This window comes from Silurus aristotelis (genome assembly GCF_946808225.1).
Source record: "Silurus aristotelis genome assembly, chromosome: 6".
Classification (NCBI taxonomy): Eukaryota; Metazoa; Chordata; class Actinopteri; order Siluriformes; family Siluridae; genus Silurus; species Silurus aristotelis.
In genome coordinates this window covers 17770217-17793159 of record NC_139579.1, presented here as the reverse complement: position 1 = coordinate 17793159, position 22943 = coordinate 17770217, and the positions used below count along the sequence as shown (strand labels likewise).

The window sequence follows — 22943 nt, the reverse complement described above, 5'->3', positions numbered from 1 at the left end:
AAAAATCCAAAAGATTGTGAAGGCCAACATCAAGTGGGAGACAAAAAAGGAGCACCATAGTAGAACAAACAAGAAATCCTATTAATACTGAAAAGAGAAGAAGAAGAAAAAAAAAAAATTGGTGTACCGCAGTCAAGGACTGGTCACTCCCTGCATTTCAACAATCTCTCGTATTCTTTACATACTAAGCTGTGGGCTAGGGTGACTAAATGGACACTTTAAGAGGAAAGGGTAGAATTTAGCTTTTTTGTGAGCATAATTAAAAAAAATATATTTTGATCAAAAAACAAGATAGCTGTCGGTGGCAGTATTTGCTATAGGGCTCATTTTTTCAGCTTGGACTGGGGCTTTATTCAAGATAGTGGGAATTATGGATAGCTCCAAAAAACCAATCTATTGTGGCACAATACCTACAGGCATCTGTTAGACAATTGAAGTAAAAAGAAAGATGTCAAGTTCCAGCACAATAACAACCCAAAGCACAAATTCAAGTCAACAAGATCAACAATTTGGAACGACCTAGCCAGGGTGCAGATTGAAATCCTGGCAAAAATCTGGAATAAAACAGAGATGAGTGATGTGTTCACATGTATCCAGGTTCCAACTAGGTATTGTTTGCATCTATTTGTTAGCTATGACAAAGCTTTTCAGTTCTAAGAGATTAATTCTACATGACTGATCATGGTTTCCTGGTTGCACTTCCTTATATACCTAGTAGTCTTCATGTTACTATCTATTTGAATATTAGCAAGTAGTGGGTAAAAAAGAGCCAGTAAATCAGATAAAAATAGTTCACACTACATCCTTTGGAGCACATGCTCCAGATGTGCATCTGTGCCTCATTGAAAGCGTGAGAACAGACACATTATATCACTTTAAAAGGAGGTTCTGGGGAAATGTTTAAAAATGTAAACTTGCCTCATATGTATGGAATGTAATTGTGAATAATGAGCAAGCTAAAGGATCCTTATGACAATTTTATGACCTAAATGGAACACTGCATGCAGAAATCATCCAACTGTCAGTATGTAGTCTCAATTGTCTATGTGGTTGCTGACACTGTATGCCATAACGATTTGCAAAATGGCTACTATTATATTAAGTTGTTTAAAACACATTCACATTTACGGCATTCATCAGGCACCCTTATCCAGAGCGATAATTACAATTATCGACGTCAGCTTGATGATACTTTGAAATCATTTATTTTCAATCAGAAGCCCAACACTTTTTGTTCAGTGAGCTACTACAGGCATGTGATTGAATAATGATAACAAATGGTCAAGTTTTTTTTGGCTATGGTCCAGTGCAGAACCAAAAAAACCCATCACGGCTGCATTCCACTAAGTAGCCTACGTTAAGATAAATGCCACTGATAAATCAAACTATTAACTAGACTCGATCCCTATACAATGACTTTAACCTTTTAAGTGTAAATGTATAGCCATACAGTATGGTTTCCCTAGCGTTTAGATTTATGGTAGAATTCATAACAGAATTATATAATGTTAATGTGGATAAATATTGATAAGATTCTATTATTCATATGCACACACCACATCTAAAAAAACAAAACAACAAAAAAAACCTTTGCTGTTACTTCCATTTTAATGCAATTGTTCTCGGAATGAACCATACACTTACAGCTCAGTTACACACAATCCCGGCAACTACACAACAAAACTGTGGAAAATAGTCCCAAGTGTCTGTGGGGAGTCAATAAATAGCGCTCCAAACATGGAAATTGTAAAACTAACCAAATACTAAACTCATACCAAAGCAAAAGGCTGTTAGTATTACTTGTGATTAATTTCCTGCAGTAAACTGGGGAATGTGTCCAGTGTTAAGACTTCAGTTAAGGCTTAACTGGTCCTACTTACATAGTGCTCTTACAATGTATTTACATATATATATATATTTAAAAAAAAGAAAAAAAGAAAAAACAGTGTTTTAAAGGACTGATACTTATATGTCAGAATGACACAAAATTTGGAGAAATGTACTTGAAATGAGTGCTTCAAATGTAAATGGGGGGGGGGGAGGAGTTTGACACTTTTGTGTTACAATGTGTCACTTCAGTGTAGAAAGTCCTGCTCTCCGCATTAATCTTCGCTTCCAACTTCATGTCCACTGCTCTGTTTTGACTTTTCTTTTACTCTTCCTCATTCATTCTGTGGTTCCGGATCTTTTGTTTTCGTGTCCCACACATGATCAAAACCCAGTCCTGCATCAAAGAGATGGTGACCCACAGCAGCAGAAAGCGTTCAGGCACTGGCTTGTCAGTATGATGTCAGAATAAGAAGCTGTTTCCAGTAACCTGTCCCGTTGAGACTGTCTGAATGATGAACTCGCTTCTTTCACCCCACCTACTAAAGATGGATGCTGTAATTACTCTATGATTATCCAGGGAGCGGCCCTTCAAGTGAAGACCAATGTTTGAGTTTTACATTCAGAATAGAACTTTGAGCTGCCAGGAACGCCGTCCACAGAATGCTGGAGGAAAACTCTGGTGTGTGATTGCGGAAGGGTAAACCTTCTCAAGCCATATTAAAACCCAAACACATTCCTTTGCCAATCTATGTACACGTTTTACAAAGTGGGCTTATGAACACAGAGTTCTTGTTCTTTGTGGTTTAGTGTTTTTTCCAGTCAAAAGTCAACATCTTTGCTGTCTTAATGTGATGTGCTTTAAAAAAAACTGCGAACTGTGATTTAATAGAACTGCCATAGGGTGAACTTTGGGTTACACGCAGCCATATTCGTACCAAACAGTTTGCTGGTCGTTGTTGGGGTCTGGTGAAGCTGGTGTACTCAAGGGCCTCTCTTCTACATAACAGCCTGGGCCAGAACTATCTGATTTCTTTAGTGAGGAGGGAGATGGCTCAGCCTGCCTGCTCTCCTTCTGCTCCTCCACCTCCTTTTGTCTCAGGGCAGAGACTGCACGCACCGGCGTCACCATCGCCACCTCACCTCGAGGATAGTGGGAATTGTTTGAATTTAAGCTTCCTGAGCGGCCACCAGTTCCAGTGTAGCGGTCTGAATGCAAAGCAGTGGAGGAGGAAGTGAAGGGTGGGTCATCTCTGGGAGGAGCTACAGAAAGGCGGCGGGGGTCTAGTGAAATCTGTCCAGAGCTTCCAGAGAGCCTGGCTAAAAGTGGACGTTCCCTCCTAGTCATTCCCTCTGCCTGATTTTTGCCACCCGCCTCGGGCCGGTAGCTGTCAGGACCATTTGATTGGAGGAGGTCGGCCGAGGCTAGGCTGAAAGTGCGATTCAAGCTGTTGCTGCCTGTGGTTCCTCCACGATGCCCCGAGTGCTGCAGATGCAAAGACCGCCCCCCTCGGTTAGGAAGTGTCTGCGACTGAGAAAGGGTCATGGAAGCTTCCGAGAGTCGTATGCTTGGTTTAACACTGTGCCCAGGTTTCGAGGCTAGCCCATCTGGTACAGATGCTGTTGCTTTGATGGTGGGCGTGACATAACTAGTGGGTGTTTTGGCGCCATCTCTAGCTGGTGCCGTTGGCCTGGACACTCTGGTGAAATAGTCAGTCATTAGGTCCTCCTGACTTCCTGTGTGCACCTAGACGAGACAAATACAAATATTTAAACAAAAACAGTGTCTGATTGCTATAAACCCAGTGTACATCCATTGTCCATAATATGCTTCAGTGCACAAACATAAAAACCTGCCAAGATGTAGGCAGCTTGTTAAATATTTCATAACGTTTGACGCGCTGGAGAAAAGAGGAAAGCAAGCAAAAGAGAGGAGCTGGAGAGAGAGAGACATATAGACTTATGTGGTACGAGACGGAAGCAGATGAAAATTTTGCTCTAAATCACCTAATAACGACTGCTGCCATAGTGATGCCTGACTGTAATGTCTGTGTGCTGTAAACATACATCTTTCAGCACCAAATAATGCTAGTTTAATGGCCCTCAATTACAAAATCTCACTGCAATTTCAGCTCAAGCGTCAGAGCACCAAACCACAAATATCGTCCAAAATCAATCGCTAAAGCCATTAATAGGAGGCGCTATTGATCTTGAATGATCTTGCTACTTCTTTGCCTTAACTACATTCAAAATGTATTGCCACAAGGTCTTAGGCATTTGGATTTTTTAAATTGATCAGTATATGAGCAGACAAATACATGCATGTTTTGTGAGCAAATTGCAAAAGCTTTCTAAATTGGTAGCTTGGGTACTGATAAAGCATAAAAATATTAGTCACTAGTTTTAGTTACAAATATTATTATTTTTTTCTACAAAGTCATAGTGATGTTATAATACAAAAGAATACAGACCCTTTCCAATACCCACCCTAGAATGACATACCACTTCCATCACTGCATACCTGCGGCATTTTCCAAGTCTATTGACGTTAGTTAGACAACCTTTCCAGTTAAATCACTGGATATTGTAGAGTCCAGTTAAAAATTGTTTGCACATTTTTTAATCATAAATTGCTACGATTATACAAAGCCACTGCTGGGTAACCTGTTTATTTATTCTAAATGATTAACTTAGTGTTTTTGACCTTTATAAAGCTTTGTGTACCATTTGACTTCAAATGTGTTTGTAATTAAAACAACTTGTGACAAAAAATATATACAGTATAAAAGTTATTAAACACTTTATGCATCGTGAATTATTAGGAACTGTAAGATATGTAGGCAGACAGGCTGACAATGTTTTTATTCTGATTCGTTCCAGTTGCCCTGAGGCAGCGCTAAACCGGGTACATTTTTGTTTATAGCTGGCCGCAAAGACAGTAATATTTATGATTGCATCGTCTCATGTCCTGGCTCCTGAGGCATCTCTAATGCACATTAACTGTGTAAATTAACTTCAACATTACAGAAGCCATAAACTGCAAACATTTCAATATATATGCCCTCAAATCCTGGCAACAACAGCAGCTTTCTGTCTGGCAACCAAGATTAGCCTTTGAGGAACCAATTTCAATGTATAACAGAAAAGCTTTAGTGTCATTTGGGTTAAGAGAGAAAAGAGAACGAGAGCATGACAGAGTAAACTTAAGAATGCAGGGTAAAGAGTAAGTGAAAAGGCATTTATTCTCTTGTGATTTCTTACAGTAGGAGGTGACAGGGTGTTGCTCTCCTGCAGAAACTCCTCCAGAGTGACCATCTCACTGCCAGGGGAGCCAGGGCGTCGACAGGTGGTGTGTGGTGTAGACCGTGATTGAGGTATGGCTTCGTAGGGAAGGGTGGAGCTACGAGGTAGCAGTGAGGACTGGCTAAGTGTGGCATTCTCATGGCTCAATCCAGCCACATCATTACTGAAGAGACTGGCAGAATGTCTATGCAGGCGCTCCAGGGAATCTACACAAAAAACAGAGAGGGGAAGGAAATACTGCATGACATATTTTGGTTCGATTATATACACCGTCTCAAGGCTATATATTATCACTATTAGATGAAAGAAATGGGTTCCTGTCTGAACAGTGTATCTCTGTGGTCTGTGAGAGATTAAGCTTTTCCACCAGTTTTCTCAGTAAGCCCACATGCTCACTGCATGAAATATTAAATGACGACAACTGTTATTTTCCATTGAGCAAAATGCGTGGTCGTGATTCTATTACTAGATAAAGGATGGTGCAACAGATACCAATGATGGCATTCTGTGAGCCAATTCGTATGGGATATATAGATAAAAGAGAAATTATGGAATACAACCCAACAATAAAAATGGACCAAAATAATATTTTTGAGTGACAGGCCAGAAATGCATCCAGATTGTGTATTCTCGTCCTCCACATTAATGAGACCTCAGGATACATTTCCCAACCTTAATAGTTTCATTGTCATGGTATTGACGGATTATACCTGAGGTATTGACAAATACATTTTACCCATCATACCTTCTGACCGGTCATGACCAATTAGTGTAATTACTGCTTTTGTGCCCAGTTAACTGACTAACCATCAATTGTTTTTTTGTTTTTTTTCCTTTTAGCCATTTTCCCTTTTTGTCCCTAGAGATAATACATCTTTCCTTGACCACTGTGCATCAACACGGAGAGTCAATACAAAATTACTCAAGCAGCTGCCAGGTTTAGGCTCACTGAAGAACAGTAGCATTTTTGTTTTTACAGGATTTGATGTTCACACACCTTTTGAGTTGACAGGAGAGCTGCTGCTGGAGGTGTTGCGACTGTAATCAGCAGACTTGGGCCTAAGTCCTGTGCAATGGAAAAAAGAGGAATTCACTCAGGGCAGGAGGGACGGGGGAGTGTGAAACCTATTTGTCCACACACAAGTAAACAAATGCCAAAGAAGTGTAGCAGATTGAGCATCAGGCTCAGAACTATTGATCTCAGCTCTTCATGTACCTGCGTTTCCATGGCCACCGCTTCCAAAGCCGGCATCAAGGGAGTGTATACGTAGGTCCTCCTCAGAGATTAATCCTGTACAGCACAGCAAAGGGTGTGATTGTGTGTGTAATCTGCATGACTCATTTCCTTACAAGAGGTTTCCTCTCAGAAAATGTGAAGACGCATTTCAATTTACTTATGCCAACAGACTTATTGTGAAGGTCTCTAAGAGGGGAAAACCATAATGTCTTACACGTTGGATCTACTGACGTCAAACTTAAGTTTCAGTTCTTCTCAGTCATTCAACATAGGATTTTTTTTTCTCATTGTTCTCAGCATCTTTACTTAAACATTTTTTTCTGAGCAATCAATCTTTAAAACCTTCTCATCTAACATACCATAAAAATACTAAAAAACATCATACATATTCCAATGTATATAGGTTCATGTGTATACTACCAACCTAGCTTCAGCTCTGGTTGCTTACTTAAAAGAACAAATTCAAATACTTAAAAATAAACACACTGCAAAGTAATTGCAATGAATCATTTTGAACACAGCGTTAAAACAAAAAAATGTCAAATGCCTTTCTCACTTGTGATTAGTGTAGGCAATATCTGAGTAATATTAATAAATGTGCTGGTCTCCACAAAGTATTCCCTTTTGGACAAATTAGTGTGCCTAGTGAACAGATGTGCAGTTTCTGCCGTTGACATCAGTACCTTTGGGTCTGCGCCCTGGCCGCAAGCTAGAGGAGGTGAAGCCCGGTGCATTGTGGGAGATGTGGTTTAATGGAGTAGAGCAGGATGCCCCTGGCTCTAAGCCTCGCTGTCTAAGCACCAGCTCCTCATATCCGTTCATGTCCTCTGTGCTGCCACCTGCTGGCCGGTAGCTTTCTGAACTTCTGGAGCCACTGTTGTAGCTCAGACCTAAGCAAAGGAGCGAAGTTACACACTTTACAAGAGAAAGCAGAAGAGCACAGCAAAAACAAACGCGGCTGCGTTGGAGAGCATGTTAGGGCATAGGGTTGAGTGAAGGTTAGTGCAGAGAACGTGTAAAACATTGCGCACTTAGCATGCAGGATCATCTTCAAATACCATTCTAAAACAGATATAGGCTGAGGGATTCTGCAGCTAAGCAGGCCAAAACCTGGCAACTTGACAATTCCTCTCTTAATAGCAACAGCTGGACTATGTACATGCACTGTTTCCAGCAAGTACATGCTCATAGAGCACAGTCATAACTTAGTAAAAAATGCAATATATTCGTTGCAAATAAAGCATATCACAAAACCTAATATTTCCGAAAAAAAATACTCAGCCCATATTGGCCTGTAAATGTGTGATCTATTCAGCTCTAGCACAATGATTCTGCCTCAGCTTGCGAGGCAATTTGATCAGAAAATGACCTAAGCTCAGTTTCGTCCACATTAGATGCTGTATTAAAGACTCCAGCAGGTGTTCCTACTACTGGTTGCCATAGTAACTTAATAGCTGGGGCACAACTAGCCTTTCGCTTTTGACCATTAATCAGGAGACAGATCATGTGCATGCTTCACTGCCATGGGTAATCAATGGACCAATTCACATTAAGTTAGACTTTTCCCAACTTCAATACATTGGCACACCCACATCTGGTCACCAATGGTTGCTGACGTTCCATGACACAAGTCACTGTATGTAAGAATGTAGCTTTAAGCAACACACACACACACACACACACACACACACACACACACACACACACACACAATCATCTAGTAAAAATATGCTAGTTTCATTAGGTGTTAGTTTATTCTGCTAGCCAAAAAAATATGTTATTTTTTTTAGCTTGATATCTAACCTAATGACAGAAACCTGAGGTAAAGTAAGATAAGCAGTGCACGATTTTAAAAGTCCAGCCATAAACAAAGTAATAAATTAGCAAAAATGATGTAAATGTGAATTACAGTAACAACAATTCCCACCGAATCAAAGTATCGGTGAACTGTGCTTGGGCACTTGGATAGCTGGAATTGTCTGCTTGCCCAACACTAATTCTTTGCCATTATTGTAAAGTCCACATCAGTGAGCATTAGACAGATGGGTTGTCAGTGGACAGATGGGAAACGCTGTAAATACCAGAGTTACTCGTGCAAAAAGAGGGAGGAGTCTGAGTTAGAGGTTCCAGCAGGATGGGCAGGTTTTGGAGTTTTTCTGGGCTTCTGCTTCACACAAAATCACACTTGGTAATTCTCCCATGACATCCAGTACATCTCTCAGCGAGCAGAACAAATGACGACGAATATACTGCAGCATCAAATATAATTAAAGATGACCTTATTTGTGTCAAGTTATGAAAATAAAGGCAGAGCACTAACTTGCTACAAAAGAAAAGCAGACTGTTGGGACAACACGATCAAAGCGATGTGCAGCAGAATGGACGAGTGACTTTATGGTATGTACAAGATAGTCTAGAGCTAGTGATTGGGAGAATGTTTGTACATCTCTATATTATGGGTACCAATTACCCCCTATAAAAGGGTTAGGCTTGGATTATAACAAAGCTTTAATTAGTTTATTAATTCCTACTGTCAACTAAAGGGTTCTAACAATGAAAGCAAGACAAGCGTTGAGTTTCTGATCAGCGTGTGAATATACATGTCTATACTCTGGCAGATGCAGGGCAAAGCAAAGGTTGGATGAGTGCAGGTATACAGAGCAAATCAAAGCTCAGGGACATGGAATAAGCCATTACTCATCCTGATATCTCTATCAGGAGACCCTTCCTCTGATTAACTTATCCCCTATCACTCAACACGCTCAATCAGATTTATAATCGACTGGCCTCATTAACACAGAGGCCACAGGTTTCTGTGATGGCTGTCACACAGCGTCCCATTTATCTTCCTCACCCTTGGCTAGTATTGATCCATACAAACACGCGCGCGCGGGGGCACACATTATTAATGGCACGAGAGCAAAAAAGCCAAATGCATTCGGTGACTCTGTTTTAACACAATGCTACTTACTGCTACTTTGAGTGTCTTGGTCTGGCACCAGCAGTCCTAATAAGAGCACTCTTGCAGAGTTCAGCCTGTGTGTGTGTGTGTGTGTGTGTGTGTGTGTGTGTGTGTGTGTGTGTTGTGTGTATGTTTATGTGCATGTGGTTGTGTGTATGTGTACATGAGGTTCCTTGGACAGATTTTCAAAATGGAAGTAGTGTCCTATATGGAATTTTGGTCACTAAGCACTATAGTTCTTGGTGTTTGTTTATTGATATGTAAATATAGCTGTGTTGTCAAATCTATTAAAATAATGAACTGCATAAATAAGTTCTTTTAAATCTAATATTTTATCATTATGTTCAACAAGGAAAGATCCTATTAAAACATATAATAGTATGGTCCTGATGATGACTGTGTTAAAAGAAATATTCAAATGTTCTAAAAATGGCCGATCTGTGAGAGCGGTTTGGGGGGGGAAGGAGGCATGATGACATCTGTGGAGCCCCAGAAACGAAAGCGTTTGGATAGAGTGGGCCGCGTAGGTGATGTCGGTGTAACACGAATTTTATCCTGGCTTTTACTCCTCCGAAAAAAGAACCGCTTGCCTGCTAAGTGAGAGTGTGTGTATGTGTTTGTGTGTGTGTGTGTGTGTGTGTGTGTGTGGATTTATTGTACATACAAACACAAAGAAGAAGAAAGAGATCAGTGGAAGAAAAGGAACGAGTCAGAAAGTTGTAGATATGATTAATGTCCAACACCCTCTGAAGAAATAACAGCATTTAGATGAACAGCATGCAAGATTATAAACATATTCATATTCATTTGAAGAGGTTTTTAAAAGGTATTAGAGACATGTTAAATGATGCATAAAGAATGAATGAATGAGATTAAAGAAAGAATAGAGGTTTGGAGTAATACACTGGTATACAGCATACACGTAAGACATCCTGTGGAATAAGGTGGTAATAATAATGGTTTGTATTTCATTTCAGATGGTTGAATGATCAGAGTGTGCATTAGGTGAACAATCCTGCTATAAGGAAACTACACATTCTTCAAAGCAGAATATACACACCTCTGTTGTTTGATGCTATGGATGAGACAGGGGAGGATTGGATATGGTTTTCGTCCCCGGAGATACTGCTTGGTGAGTCCAGGCTGAGACAAGTCTGGCGTCCCGGCAGTGAAGGTGGAGGATGCGTTGGGCTGTTGGGGGAACAATCTAAAGGGTGAGGGATCTCTGGAAGAGGGATGTCTGGGGCACTTCGGAGCCGTTCACGAGGGCTGTCCAACCTGTCACGTAGCCCCTCTTTCTTGGGCTTGATTAATTTGGCAATAGCTTTAGCTCCTGGCCAGTGGCTCCTCCTGTGTTAGATACATTGAAAATGCAACAGAGAGAAATTAAGTTTTTGAACACAAGTTAAGCCTAAATGAATTGTTCCACATAATTTTATTCCACATTGTTTTGTCATGGCATTGCATTATAAGCTCACTTTTTAGGAGTCGGGTCATAGAACTTGTACTGATCCATGATCTTCTCTTCCAGTTTCTCCTTTTGTCTCCGTAACGAATTCAGCTTATCACTGCAGTGCACATAAAGACACGCTTCAATTTATACATCTCAACTCATAGAGAAACCAATCACTAACACCATACCACTGTTGTGCGCACGCACATGTACTGTTTCTGCTCCTCGTGGTAGAGCTCCTTGCTCTCCATGGACCTTTCCAGCAGGGTCTGGTTCTGCTGGCTCAGGATCTGGATCTGGCTCAGCAGGTGGTGGTTCTCCTCCTCCAGATTCCCTTTCAGCCGAGTCAACAGCTGCACAAACAGACAGAATTTCACACTCAGCTACTTCTTCCTATCCGCGATCAACAAGCCCATGTGAATAAGGCAAGCAAAGGCAGTTTATGCAAAGCTCATCATCAGTTGGTCCACCACTCAGATTTCTTTCTACCAAAACAAGTTTTTTTGTATAATGATTGTTGCTTTTATAAGTGGACATTGCAATTTCATGAAAATCCCGTCACTCTCTCTCACCTCACAGTGGTTGTCCAGCTTGGTCATGGAGATGTCCATGCCCTGGTGCTGCTCTTTGAGTTCGTCAAAGCGTGCCTGCCAGCGGTTTAGCTCCAGCTGTGACTCATTCAGAGAGGTCTTTAGCTCCTTGCTCTGAAGCTGCAGTCCGTCATACTCCTGACGCAAATATGAGTGTTTTTGTGACAGCCTGCAAAACAGAAAGCCAGCTTATAGTCCTTAATTTGCAAATTCTATCAATTTAAAAACTAGCATACTATCTTGGAAAAGATTTAACCTTTAACTTAAAAAGTATTGTGGTGTGTATGGTCCCATTCCCAGCTCACTTCTTATAACTGTATTTTCTGCTGGCAACTAGTTTCTATTTGCAAATATAGAAGAAATACATGCAACCATGACATCATATCTTAGCTCAGTCCTTGTAATTGGGGGGAAAAAACAAACAAACAAACAAAAAACCCCATAGAACAAGCTCGCTTTGCTTATATGCCAAATAAATCTAGTTTATCAAAGTTATGACACTAAAGCGTACATTAGTGCTCAAATAGATATGTAGACAGATATTATAAAAAGGGGGAAATAATACAAATGAAGGACAGTGGATTAGGTGAAATGGTTTCACTCACAAAAGACTCCTGTGATGTACACATGCCACTTTAAGTGATTACAGAGTTTGACCATGATATGGTGGTTGATGCTAGACTGGCTTGTTGAGAATTTTAGAACCTGCTGATCACCATGGATTTGGATCACACACAATCTCTCTAAACATAATTGTGGTGAGCAGAAAAGCATATGTAATAATCTTCTTAGGTTTGCACTGTTGCAACATCACAGATTTATATGTATGAGCAGAGTTACGAAGTTTTAACAGCAGAGGGCAGCATCAGCTGTCTAAGAAAGCACCAGAAAAATGTTTTGCCTTGTTGTGTCACATTGAAATGAACCAGTATTCGTGTGAACTTATTTGTAAAGACTGACCTGTCCATCTCTTCTCTCAGGCTGCGGTTCTCTCCCATAATCTCAGTGTTCTTACGAATCTCCTCCTCCAAACTCTCCTTCTCTCTCTGCAGAGATGCCTCCAGCTCTTCCACAGCACCCTTCTGTTTTAGAAGCAGAGCATACCTGCAAAAATACACACAAAAAAAGTGAACAACACGTTTACTGTCTATATCTCACAAGAATACATTCATATTGGTCATACGTCTCCACAGCAAGGCAACGGGGAACATTTTAGTGGGGGACTGAACGATCCATAAAATATTAAGTGTGTGTGACATGTGGTGTATAGAATAAGGAATGGTATCCCATTAGGTCTTTGATGCTTCTAGACAGTTGGCATTACAGCTGATTGGGCACGTGACAGCTGTCTGCTTTAACCTCAAGCCCTAGGCCTCTGGAGGCCCACTATTGCATTATTCATGAGTGTATGTGTGCGTGTCTTTCTAAGCCTGACTGAACACTGGTCTGCTTTTCACAACAAGTCTATGCACATTTTCCATGAAGAACAAATGAAAAAAGTAACACAACAGGCACGGGAGAGTCAGCACATGCTCATTAATGATTACTGCGTATCTGAATGTAACAAATAAGAAGCGATATGGAACATTGTTTCAACAGGGCATCACTTTTAGCCCCGACAGAGACAGCTGGTCAACAAGCACCTACATAACGTGTGGTCCATTACTCATACTGATAACTCTACACGTGACAAATCTAAGCTACAAAAGGGCATGAAGGTTAGCTCCAGAAAGGCCTGTTTTGGTATTTCAAAAATTTCACACAACATGCATGCACATACTATCTCTAGAACTTTCACAAAACGACATGAAAAACAAAAACCATCAAGTAGGGTGTCATTCTTTGGGTAAAATTGTCATGGTGATGATGGAGGTAAGAGAAGAATGGTGACTCTGACACAAAGAGTGGAGTAATTCAAATAATTTCTCTTTTCAAACTGGAGAAAGTAGAAGAGCATCTCAGCACAAAATATTGACAATTGAAGTGGGTGTGTTACAACAGCAATGCTTATGTATGATCTGAAGGTCAACTGAAGCATGACTGTACTGCTCCCATGTGATTGTCTGATTTGGCTGATCCGTGTGTAACCAATTTCTAATTTTTAAAAACAACCATTTAAATAAAAAAAATAAAAAAGTTTGAATTTACATTTTATATTTCTTGGTGTGCCAGACAATGCTTTACTACTGTTCCATAAGCAGACGTCCGGACTAACGGCCACATTGGCGTCTCTGTATAGCCAACACACACATTCTCATGTTACACATTGGCAAAACACATCCACAGTCAGGAAATAACTGAGCTCTTTTCACATTTTCACCTTGTACCATGAACAGCAAAGGTCCTTTTTAATAGACAAGAACCTGATCATCAATTTATATAGAAACTATTGTGCAAAACTTTTAGGCAGATGGAAAGGGGTGTGTGTGTGTGTGTGTGTGTGTGTGTGTGTGTGTGTGTGTGTGTGTGTGTGTGCTTTCAATAATACAAATCTTAATTAACTTTTATTAGTTGAAAATTTAAAGTAAATGAACACAAGCAAAATCCAAATCAAACCAATACTTGGTGTAAATACCTTTTGGCTTTCAGTTCTTACATCTGTACAATTTGCACACTTGTCAATAGTACAGATTTTGCAGGGTCAGAGCCAGGTGTAGGATTAACCAATTCTAGTAAAGTAGGTGCTAATGATCATTAACTTCATATGTAGGTTAAAACCATAGTCATTAAGTCAAATAGAAAACAAATCTGTGCAGGAGGTTTAAAACTGAGTGATGTACTGTTAAACGTGAGGTTGTAGAAGAAAGTTTCATGTCACAGGTCATACACTATGGCAAGACTGAGCACAGCAACCAAACACGAGCTAATTATACAACAACAGCAAGCTCTCTAGTAGGCAAAAGTTTTAAAGCAGACTGAGGATTTCAAGATGTGTTGTTCAAGCTATTTTGAAAAAGCTGAAAGGGTAATGTAGAGGACCGTAGACGCAGTGGTCAGCTATGGAAACTTAAGGTAGCGAATGAAAGATGTGTCCTGTTCTCTTCCCTTTGACACCTGGAAGCAGTCCAGCAGTGCCATCAACAAGGAAACAATGCTAAGTGACTCAACTACGCATAACAAAAACATAGGAAATGAGGTGCAGACGAATGATGGCAAAATTTAAAATATTTGGCTGTAAAAAAAGAACAAGTTGCTTCCCTAAAGGCTGTAGAGAAGTGTCTACAGGCAACAGTGAAGCATGGTGGAGGTTTCCTCCAAGTTTGGGGCTGCATTTCTGCAAATGGAGATTTGGTCAGGATTTATGGTGTCCATGCTGAGAAATACGGGCAGATACTTTTCCATCAAGTACTACTATCAGGGAGGCATCTGATTGGCCCCAAATTTATTCTGCAGCAGAACAACAAGCCCAAACATACCACCAATGTCCTCTCAACATAATCAAGTCTCTCTGAGATTACATGAAGAGACAAAAGGATGTGAGGCCAACATCCAACAAACATCCGTGGTTATCTCTCCAAGATGTTTAGAATAACCTACCTACTTATTTCCTTCAAAAACTGGACCTGGAAGTAGAACAATTCCAAGAAGAATGTATTTTGTTTTTCAGGCAAAGGTTGACCACACCAAATATTGATTTGGATTTTTCTTCTGCTCATTTACTTTCCATTTTAGTGAAAGCATTTTTACTTTACAGCATTTTTTCACAAGTGCCTAAATAATTTATACAAAAAAATAAATAAATAATAGAGAGAGAGAGAGAGAGAGAGAGAGAGAGAGAGAGAGAGAGAGAGAGAGAGAGAGAGAGAGAGAGAGAGAGAGAGACTACAGGGAACATTTTATGTGCTATCAGAATAACCATAACCAATATAGCAATAAAATGAGACTGACTTGCTCTCCAGACTCCGATGTTCATGCTCCAGTGCCCTTTGGCTGCTCTTTAATGCAGTGTGCTGGCTGATGAGCTGCTCATATTCGGCTGCCTGTCTCTCATGGACGCTGAGCAGACGCTCATGGTCCTGAGTGATGTTTTCACATCTGGCACGAGCCTCCTCGTGCTGCCTCTGCAGAACCTCTGCCTCTGCCTCCAGAGTCTGCAGCTGAGCCTGCAATGCTGTGTACTGAGCAGTCAAAGACGAATTCTGAGATTTCAGTGTTGAGTTCTCAACCTAAACACAGACACAAAAATAGAGTTGGTGGTTCATTTTGAAGTAAACAAGGATATTGTAAAAGTAAACAAGAAATTGGAATATAGACAGACAAGTTTTAGGCAGGTGTGGAAATAGAAAATAGAAAGTATTAATAGTTTATTTTTTATCAATTAACAAAATGGAAAGTAAATGAACAGAAAAGAAATCCAAATCAAATCAATATTTGGTGTGATCACCAAATATCACGGTTTCTGAAAGAATTTGGCAGGTAGTTGCTCCAAATATCAAATATCCACAGTTTTTCTGTAGCTGCCCTGATTTCTTCTCTCTTCATATCCCAGACAGACTCAAAGTTGAGATCAGGGCTCTGCGTGCTCCAAATCATCACTTCCATTATTCCTTGTTTGCCTATAAGCTAATTTTCACAAGTATGTTTGGGGTTGTTTTCCTACTGCAGAATAAATTTGGTGGCCATTGAGACACCTCCCTGATGGTTGTGCATGATATATAAGTATCTGTCTGTATTTCTCAGCATTGAGGACACCAGTGATCCTGGCCAAATCTTCAACTCCAGTTGAAGAAATGCAGCCCTGAACTATCACCATGCTTCACTGTTGCCTGCAGACACTCATTATTGTATCTCTCTCCAGCTCTTTGGTGAACAACTTGCCTCCTGCTACTTCAAAATATTTCAGACTTTGACTCACTAGTCCAGAGCGCCTGCTGCCATTTATCTGCACCCCATGTTTTTATCCATAGTTGAGTTGCTAAGCCTTGTTTCCATATCAGAGTTTGGCCACAATTTGGTCCACAATTTTTCCATAAAGACCATTTCTGGACGTTCAGACAGTAGAAGGGTATTCCTTGGGTCTTACTGGTTTCCAACAGTTCTTTACTGACGCCATTGCTGGACATCTTTCGTTATCAAAGAAAAGTAAGAATGATGTGTCTTTCGTCTGATGCATTAGGTTTTCTTGGCTGAACACTGCGTCTACAATGTGTAAACATTGCCCGTTTCTTTGGCTTCTTCAAAACAACTTGAACAGCACATCTTAAAACTCCAGTCAGCTTTGAAATCTTTGCCTGGGAAAGACCTTGTTAATGCATTATAACTACCTTGTGTCGTGCCATGGTGTATGACCTGCGACATGAAACTTTTTTTTCTACACCCTCATCTTAATAGCAGAGTTTGACTGTTCCTCAGCTGCTTTTACGCCTCCTACACGGTTAATGACTGTGTTTCAACCTACATGTGAAGTTGATTATCATTAACACCTGCTTGGTATTACTGGTTAATCATACCCCTGACAAAAACCCTGGCTTTTTGCAAGTGCACCCAACAGAACTGACAAACTGAGGCACAAGAAATGGGACCTCACAACTCTATTAGATGTTTAGCATGGCTAAACATTTCATTGTAGCTCCTGGGTGGGGCAACAGAAAAGCTTTCATCACATACTGCCATCTGATGTGACATTGTCCATGGCTGGGGGTACGAGGGCAAAATTACCTGTGCCTTCAGGAAAGAGAACGAACACACACACACACACACACACACACACACTCACTCACTCACTCACTCACTCACTCACTCACTCACTCACTCACTCACTCACTCACTCACTCACTCACTCACTCACTCACTCACTCACTCACTCACTCACTCACTCACTCACTCAGAGCAAGTCTAGCTAATCAGGGACTGATGCAGAATTTTAAAAAAGGTCAGAAGTGTTTGTATTATATCAGCTCATACTGTATAGCAGGCAATACATTCATAAGTCTGCTGGCACCACATGCTAAAAAGCAGGCTTAACTTACATACTAAAGTTCCATGCTGTAATGCTGGTTTTAATACCTGTAGTTTAGCGGTGTCTTTGTGAAGTGCAGTGTTTTGCTCCTGCAGTGTCGTGGCTTGTTTTTGCAGCGCCAGTGTCTGAGCATTCAGCTGTGTGTTCTGCGAGTCCAGCTGCTTCAGGTGCTCTTTTAATAGATGCTTCTCTGTCTGTAGGGATGCATTCTGGGAAAAACAGACAGACAAACGCTGGGGTCACCACACCAAGTAGAGTACAACTGAAAAGAAACAACCGAACCCAATTAGACAAAAACAGTAACATACATTCTTTTCCACATCGATCAGATGGTCTTTGAGTTTCAGCAGCTCAACTGTGATTTCTCGCTGCTCCGTCTCCCATTTCTCTTGGCTGGTACCAGACCTGCCCTGCTCCACAGCCTTCTGGGATATTTCAGAGTGGGCCGTCTCCTCCTCCTGCCTCTGCCTCAAGGCCTCCAATGTCTTCTTTACCTGGAGTGGATGAGCAAACATACAAGCATGCAACAAGAGAGGAGATGAATAATGAATACCACATAGAGTTAGTGTCTGTGCATTAAGGTGCACTGTGGACTTTACCAATGCGAGCTCAGTACGTAGCTGCTGGTTCAAGCTGCTGCTCTCCTCAAGACGTGACTCCAGGCCCTGAATTTTTTCCTCCTTTAGTTCAAGGGAATTCTTCAAAGCTGACTCAATCTTTGTCTCCAGGATCCTGTATTTACTAAAGGGTGAGGGAAGGATTTCAATGAGAAGACCAAGTTCTGCTTTGCTGTCTATATGCTGACTAATGATTTGTTAAAAACTTCCAATATTATTAATAATACTTTTATTAGTTTTAACGATAACCAATTCTGCTTAACTGTGAGTCTACGAAGACTATAGAGCTCTCAAGCAGTGCACACATGCACACATTACGAAAAGCTAATGGAATGTGAAAGGTAATAGTGAACGTACTTGGCAGATTAAATTTCAGTAAGCACTAAGGAACTGTTGAGAAATCTTACTGTCCAGGCTTGTTAATCCTTTCTGATCACAATTTCCAAAACAGCAACCAAAAAAAAAAAAAAACACACAGAAGGAAGGTGAGATAACGAGGGACAGAAAAACAGTGAGAAAGGGTGAGACAGTTAGAAAGAGAAAGAAAGAAATATAATCCATAACTCCTCCCCCGAGACAAATCTCCAGGGTACATTCCAAACAAAATTAATAAAAGAGCAGTGTGGTTTCCAATGTGCTGTGTTTGTCTCAACTATTTTCACATGAGAAATGTTATATACACTTTTTGGACACAGCTATAATCTCCATTCCTAAAGCCAGGGCAGACATGCACTGCATTTTCTTTATGCAACTAAAGAAAAGAGGGCATTTTAAATTGAGCCCAACAGACATGCCATTATGATCTCATCCACATAGTCTACTAGAAAACACAATCAGTCTGATTGGTTAAATGTAGTTTAATTTTACTAAAGCAGAAACAACAAACACATTAAGCAATATGCATACTCAAACTGTTCCACTGTGAACATGTAATTAATTTATGTAAAAAAAATATAAATAAATAAAAAAAAAACTTATATATATATATATATGACTGAGCTTCTCTGAATTTATCAAGATTGCACCTAAGACTGACTCTGGGCTCTATTTTCTACATCACTTCTGCTAGGTACAAAATCTTTGCACAATGACAGCAGAGCACAGGCAAATTCCCTTTACTATTCTTATGATTATTGATGTAATTAAATGATCAAATAGTGTCTTCATAGTTTGTGTTTTGAAGTGTGAATGGAATCTTTCAGCGGATTCTAACCATTTTTATTCTGCAGCTTCTTGCATTTTTTTATTTTCATTTTATGTACAGCCCATTATAGGGCAAACCTTGGAAGCAGAAGCAATCTTGCAATCTTTCACAGATGATCTGCACCAGAGTTCATTTAACATGGATTCAATTTTCAGGTTCCTTGTTTCCTTGGACCACACCCATGTTCGCTGAGTGACTTTTACAAGCAAAAATTGCAAGTGTGAATATGCCCTAAACATCACAGTGGTGTGCACACTCACTTGTCTTCGCAGCTGTGCTCTTCCTGAAGCAGTTTCTCTCGGTTCAGGCCGATCTTCTCCAACTCATGACTGAGCTTCTCTAGCTCGTTACACTGCTGCTGTACCCTCAGCTTCTCATTTACCAGCTCCTTTAACAGATACACAGCATGGGGTTATCACGATGTACTAAAGCGTTTGTGATAAAAAGCAGTCGTTATCACACGTAGTACCTCTCGAAGTGTGGCCAAGGTCTTCTTGTCAATGGTGACCTGTTTCTGCAGGTCCTTCTTCTCTTTTTCCATATCCTTGACTCTACTGGCAACCTCCTGGAGCCGTGCAAGCTCCCTGTTCATGGCTGTTCCTTCTTTCTCCAGGTTGCTCAGTTTAAGCAAGCTATCTTCAAGTGCAGATTCCCTCACGTCCACTTGCTGCCTCAGCCTACGTGCCTCCCTCTCCAGCTGCTTTCTCTCTTTCTCAGATTGGCCTAGCTCCTGCTCCAATTTCCGCCGCTCCTTCTCTGCCTCCTCGGCACGTCTCGCGACCTTTCTCAGCTCTGCCAGTTCATGCCGCAGATCCTCGCTTTGGGCCTCGGCTTCGTGCAGTTCATTCTTGAGGCCTTCGATTTTAGAGCTGCTACTTTCCAGGCACTGTTGGAGCTGCTGGTTCTCTTTGTCAAGGCTGCTGCAGTTGATCTCTAGTCTTTCGGTGCGCTTGGCCTGGGAACGCAGTTCAGCTACGGTACCCCGAAGCTCTGAGTTCTCATTTTCCAACTTCCTGCGCTCCTTCTCCAGCAAAGGTAAACGCATGTTGTCACTCTGCAACTCTTTTGCATCCTTCTTGAGCCCTATGTTTTCCTGCTCTAAAACTTTGTTCTTGCTCTGCAAGATTTCAAGCTGCTCTTCAGCCATTTTAAGTGAACTCAGCTCATCTTGAAGTTGCTTCTGCGTGCACTCTAAGTGCTTTACCATCTTCTGCATCTCCTTGGCAGATCCACACTCATTCTCTAACTGCTTGGTGATCTGCTGCTTCTCCTTCTCAAGCTGCACCAGCAGACTTCCTGTGTCTGACATCTTCTGATGGAGGATTCGATTCTCTGTTTCCACCTCACGCACACGTGCTTCACTGTCCTCCTGGGCACGTTTTCGCAGGGAGCTCACAGCCTGGCTCAGGTGCTCCTTCTCTCGCTCCAGCTCTGTAATCTGACATGTACACAATCACAATTAGTGCACAAAATAGCTGAAGTTAATTCTGCCACCTTTATTACATCATGTGCCAATAGACTGTACCTGTTGACCCTTTTCTGTTTTCAGGGTTTCAAACTCTTTCTCCAGTTTCTGCTTTTCCTTACTGAGCTTTTCCTTGAGGTTCTCAGTGTCCTTTATGGTCTGCTTCTCCTGGTCCAATTGAGTCTGCAGTCTCTCAAGCTGAGAACAACCAAACCATAAATCTCTATATTAGGACAAAACACACTAATATTAAAAGAACTAGTAAAGGCAGGAAAGATGAGGTGTACCTTCTTGCTTAGGCCCTGGTTCTCCCTCTCCAACTCCATGGTGTGAAGCTGACCCTCTTCATAGATAAGTGTTGCCTCACGCAGGTTCTGGATAGTGCTCTGCAGACTCTGGTTCTCCTTTTCCAGCTTCAGAAGCCGACTAGATGCAGACTCGTTCATCTCAACCACAAATGACTTGCGTACTATGCATTGATAGAGGAACCAACAAAACATTTATTTGAGAAATCTCAGAACCTCAGAAAAAATTATTAGGTGAAAAAAAAAAAAAAAAACTTGTAAAAATCTACATTGTATCTCAAACTGACCATCATTGACCTCATTGTTCTTAGAAAGCTGCTCAAGCTCCCAGCCCAAGTGAGCAGACTCATTCATACTCTGCTTCTGTGAAATTTCCAGCATCATGTTCTCCTCAAGCAGCTCCTCTAGGCGCTTCTTATCGCTGTCCCGGTCCTAGGAGACAGACACGCACAAAACATCACCATGATGTTTAGGGGACATCAAATTTATATCCTATTCTCATCTTATATGCCAAAATCTTATTTCTTCACAACTCTGCTTACAATTTCCAGATCATGCAGTTTAGAGCGCAGATGCAGGTTCTCCTTCTCCAGCTCGTGTAGTTTGTCACAGCGCCCCCTAGCTGATCCTAGCTGCTCCTCCAGCATAGCTTTTGTCTCCAGCAGGGTCATATTGTCCTCTCTCAGCTCCTACAGATGTTTAAAAAAAAAAAGTCAAAAACAAAATGGACAGAAAATACAGATCAAAAATTAAATGCATGCCACTGACAGCTGTGAAGCCCGGAAGGTTTTAACCAAAGCAAATGGACAAGAAAAACACACAAGCAGAACAGAACAAAACAGAAGTACAGTATAACTAAAGAAGTTAGAGATTTTATAAAAAGGTGCAATATGGCTACCTCCATGCGAACTTTGTAGAAATGGACATCATGAAGTTTCTCTTTGAAGCGGGCAAGTTCTGTTTCAAGCCTATCCACTCTGCCTGCACGTTCCCTCAGAGCATCCACCTCATCACGATAAGCACGTACCGACCGTGCCTCTGCCAAAAGCTGCATGTTCTGCACATGAACAGAGTCCACAGTGGGCAAATACACAAACAAATACCCTCCTCAGCACTATACCTGCAGATCTAAACTCAAAATCACATCTGTTTATATGACAAAATTGAAAAATGGATAAACAGATTTACATTCAAAGCAGCAGTTGTATTTCTGCAGCGATAAAATAATAAAGAGAAGGTTGAATTAAAGTAATGAGTCCAAATCTTTGCAATTATTGTATCTTTGAAATATGATAATTAATGCTGTAAAAAAAAAAAATAGCTTAAATAGCAAACTTCTATCTTTCTCACCTTCAAACCTTTGTACAAACTACAGGACTTTAGGTACTGTACACAAAGCTGACATGATAGCAGAAAATGTGGAACGAGCAGAACACACTGACCTCCTGTTTCAACTTTTGCATCTCTGCATCCAGACGTTCCAGTTCGTTCCTAGCATCAATCAGCTGCTCTGTCTTTTCTTCTCTGTGTACAAGATTAGGATTACCATTTTAACAATCTATGACACTACATGTCGACTTTCCAAATAATATCTTGTGCAAAATTAAATTTCATATGTTTTTTTATACAAAAGCCAGAGAGTGAACAAGTTATGCTTGTATTCCTTAGCATCAAAGACATGATGATTTCTAGTTGCCTGTCTGTGTATCCATCTTAGATTCTGATATTATCAAGTTATCATTGTAAACAACTTTGTTTTTTTTTTTATCCACACAAAGTCAATGTCAATCCTAGGTTAAATGTCTGATATAATTAAGAGCTAATTAGTAACAAGAAAGACTAGACTTGTGATGGAAGCTTCCATTCCGACAGCTATGGCATCGAGTAATACTTGTTTTTCCAGATGTGCACCAAGAGACAGTAAGGAAACTATCAGGGGTGACAGTAATTTTTTTTTTTTTACTTAATAATATGCAACTACTCCAGTTTTAAACCAACCACACTGGTGCTTACCTGTTTCT

General features: G+C 40.7%; 1 protein-coding gene across 3 annotated transcripts in view; it reads right to left on the bottom strand.

Moving 5' to 3' along the window:
• Nucleotides 1–1589: 1589 nt before the first annotated feature.
• Nucleotides 1590–22943, bottom strand: part of ccdc88c (coiled-coil domain containing 88C) — a 48180-nt gene continuing 26826 nt past the window's right edge. Inside the window, exons 9-30 of one of the 3 annotated variants that reach the window (XM_083543549.1) lie at nt 22365–22446; nt 21821–21979; nt 21465–21611; nt 21210–21354; nt 20905–21086; nt 20678–20815; nt 19622–20590; nt 19413–19540; nt 17931–18072; nt 17640–17825; nt 17379–17540; nt 15261–15538; nt 12333–12476; nt 11355–11541; nt 10990–11135; nt 10808–10897; nt 10390–10679; nt 7051–7257; nt 6347–6421; nt 6128–6196; nt 5089–5336; nt 1590–3574 (exon numbers count right to left, since the gene is read on the bottom strand). In XM_083543549.1, the coding sequence (XP_083399675.1) occupies nt 2744–3574; nt 5089–5336; nt 6128–6196; nt 6347–6421; nt 7051–7257; nt 10390–10679; nt 10808–10897; nt 10990–11135; nt 11355–11541; nt 12333–12476; nt 15261–15538; nt 17379–17540; nt 17640–17825; nt 17931–18072; nt 19413–19540; nt 19622–20590; nt 20678–20815; nt 20905–21086; nt 21210–21354; nt 21465–21611; nt 21821–21979; nt 22365–22446 (5005 nt within the window). In that variant the 3' untranslated portion in view covers nt 1590–2743. Of the gene's footprint in view, nt 3575–5088; nt 5337–6127; nt 6197–6346; nt 6422–7050; nt 7258–7747; nt 9923–10389; nt 10680–10807; nt 10898–10989; nt 11136–11354; nt 11542–12332; nt 12477–15260; nt 15539–17378; nt 17541–17639; nt 17826–17930; nt 18073–19412; nt 19541–19621; nt 20591–20677; nt 20816–20904; nt 21087–21209; nt 21355–21464; nt 21612–21820; nt 21980–22364; nt 22447–22943 lie in introns of those variants that run through there. The other 2 variants (XM_083543550.1, XM_083543551.1) reach the window with 2 other exon arrangements.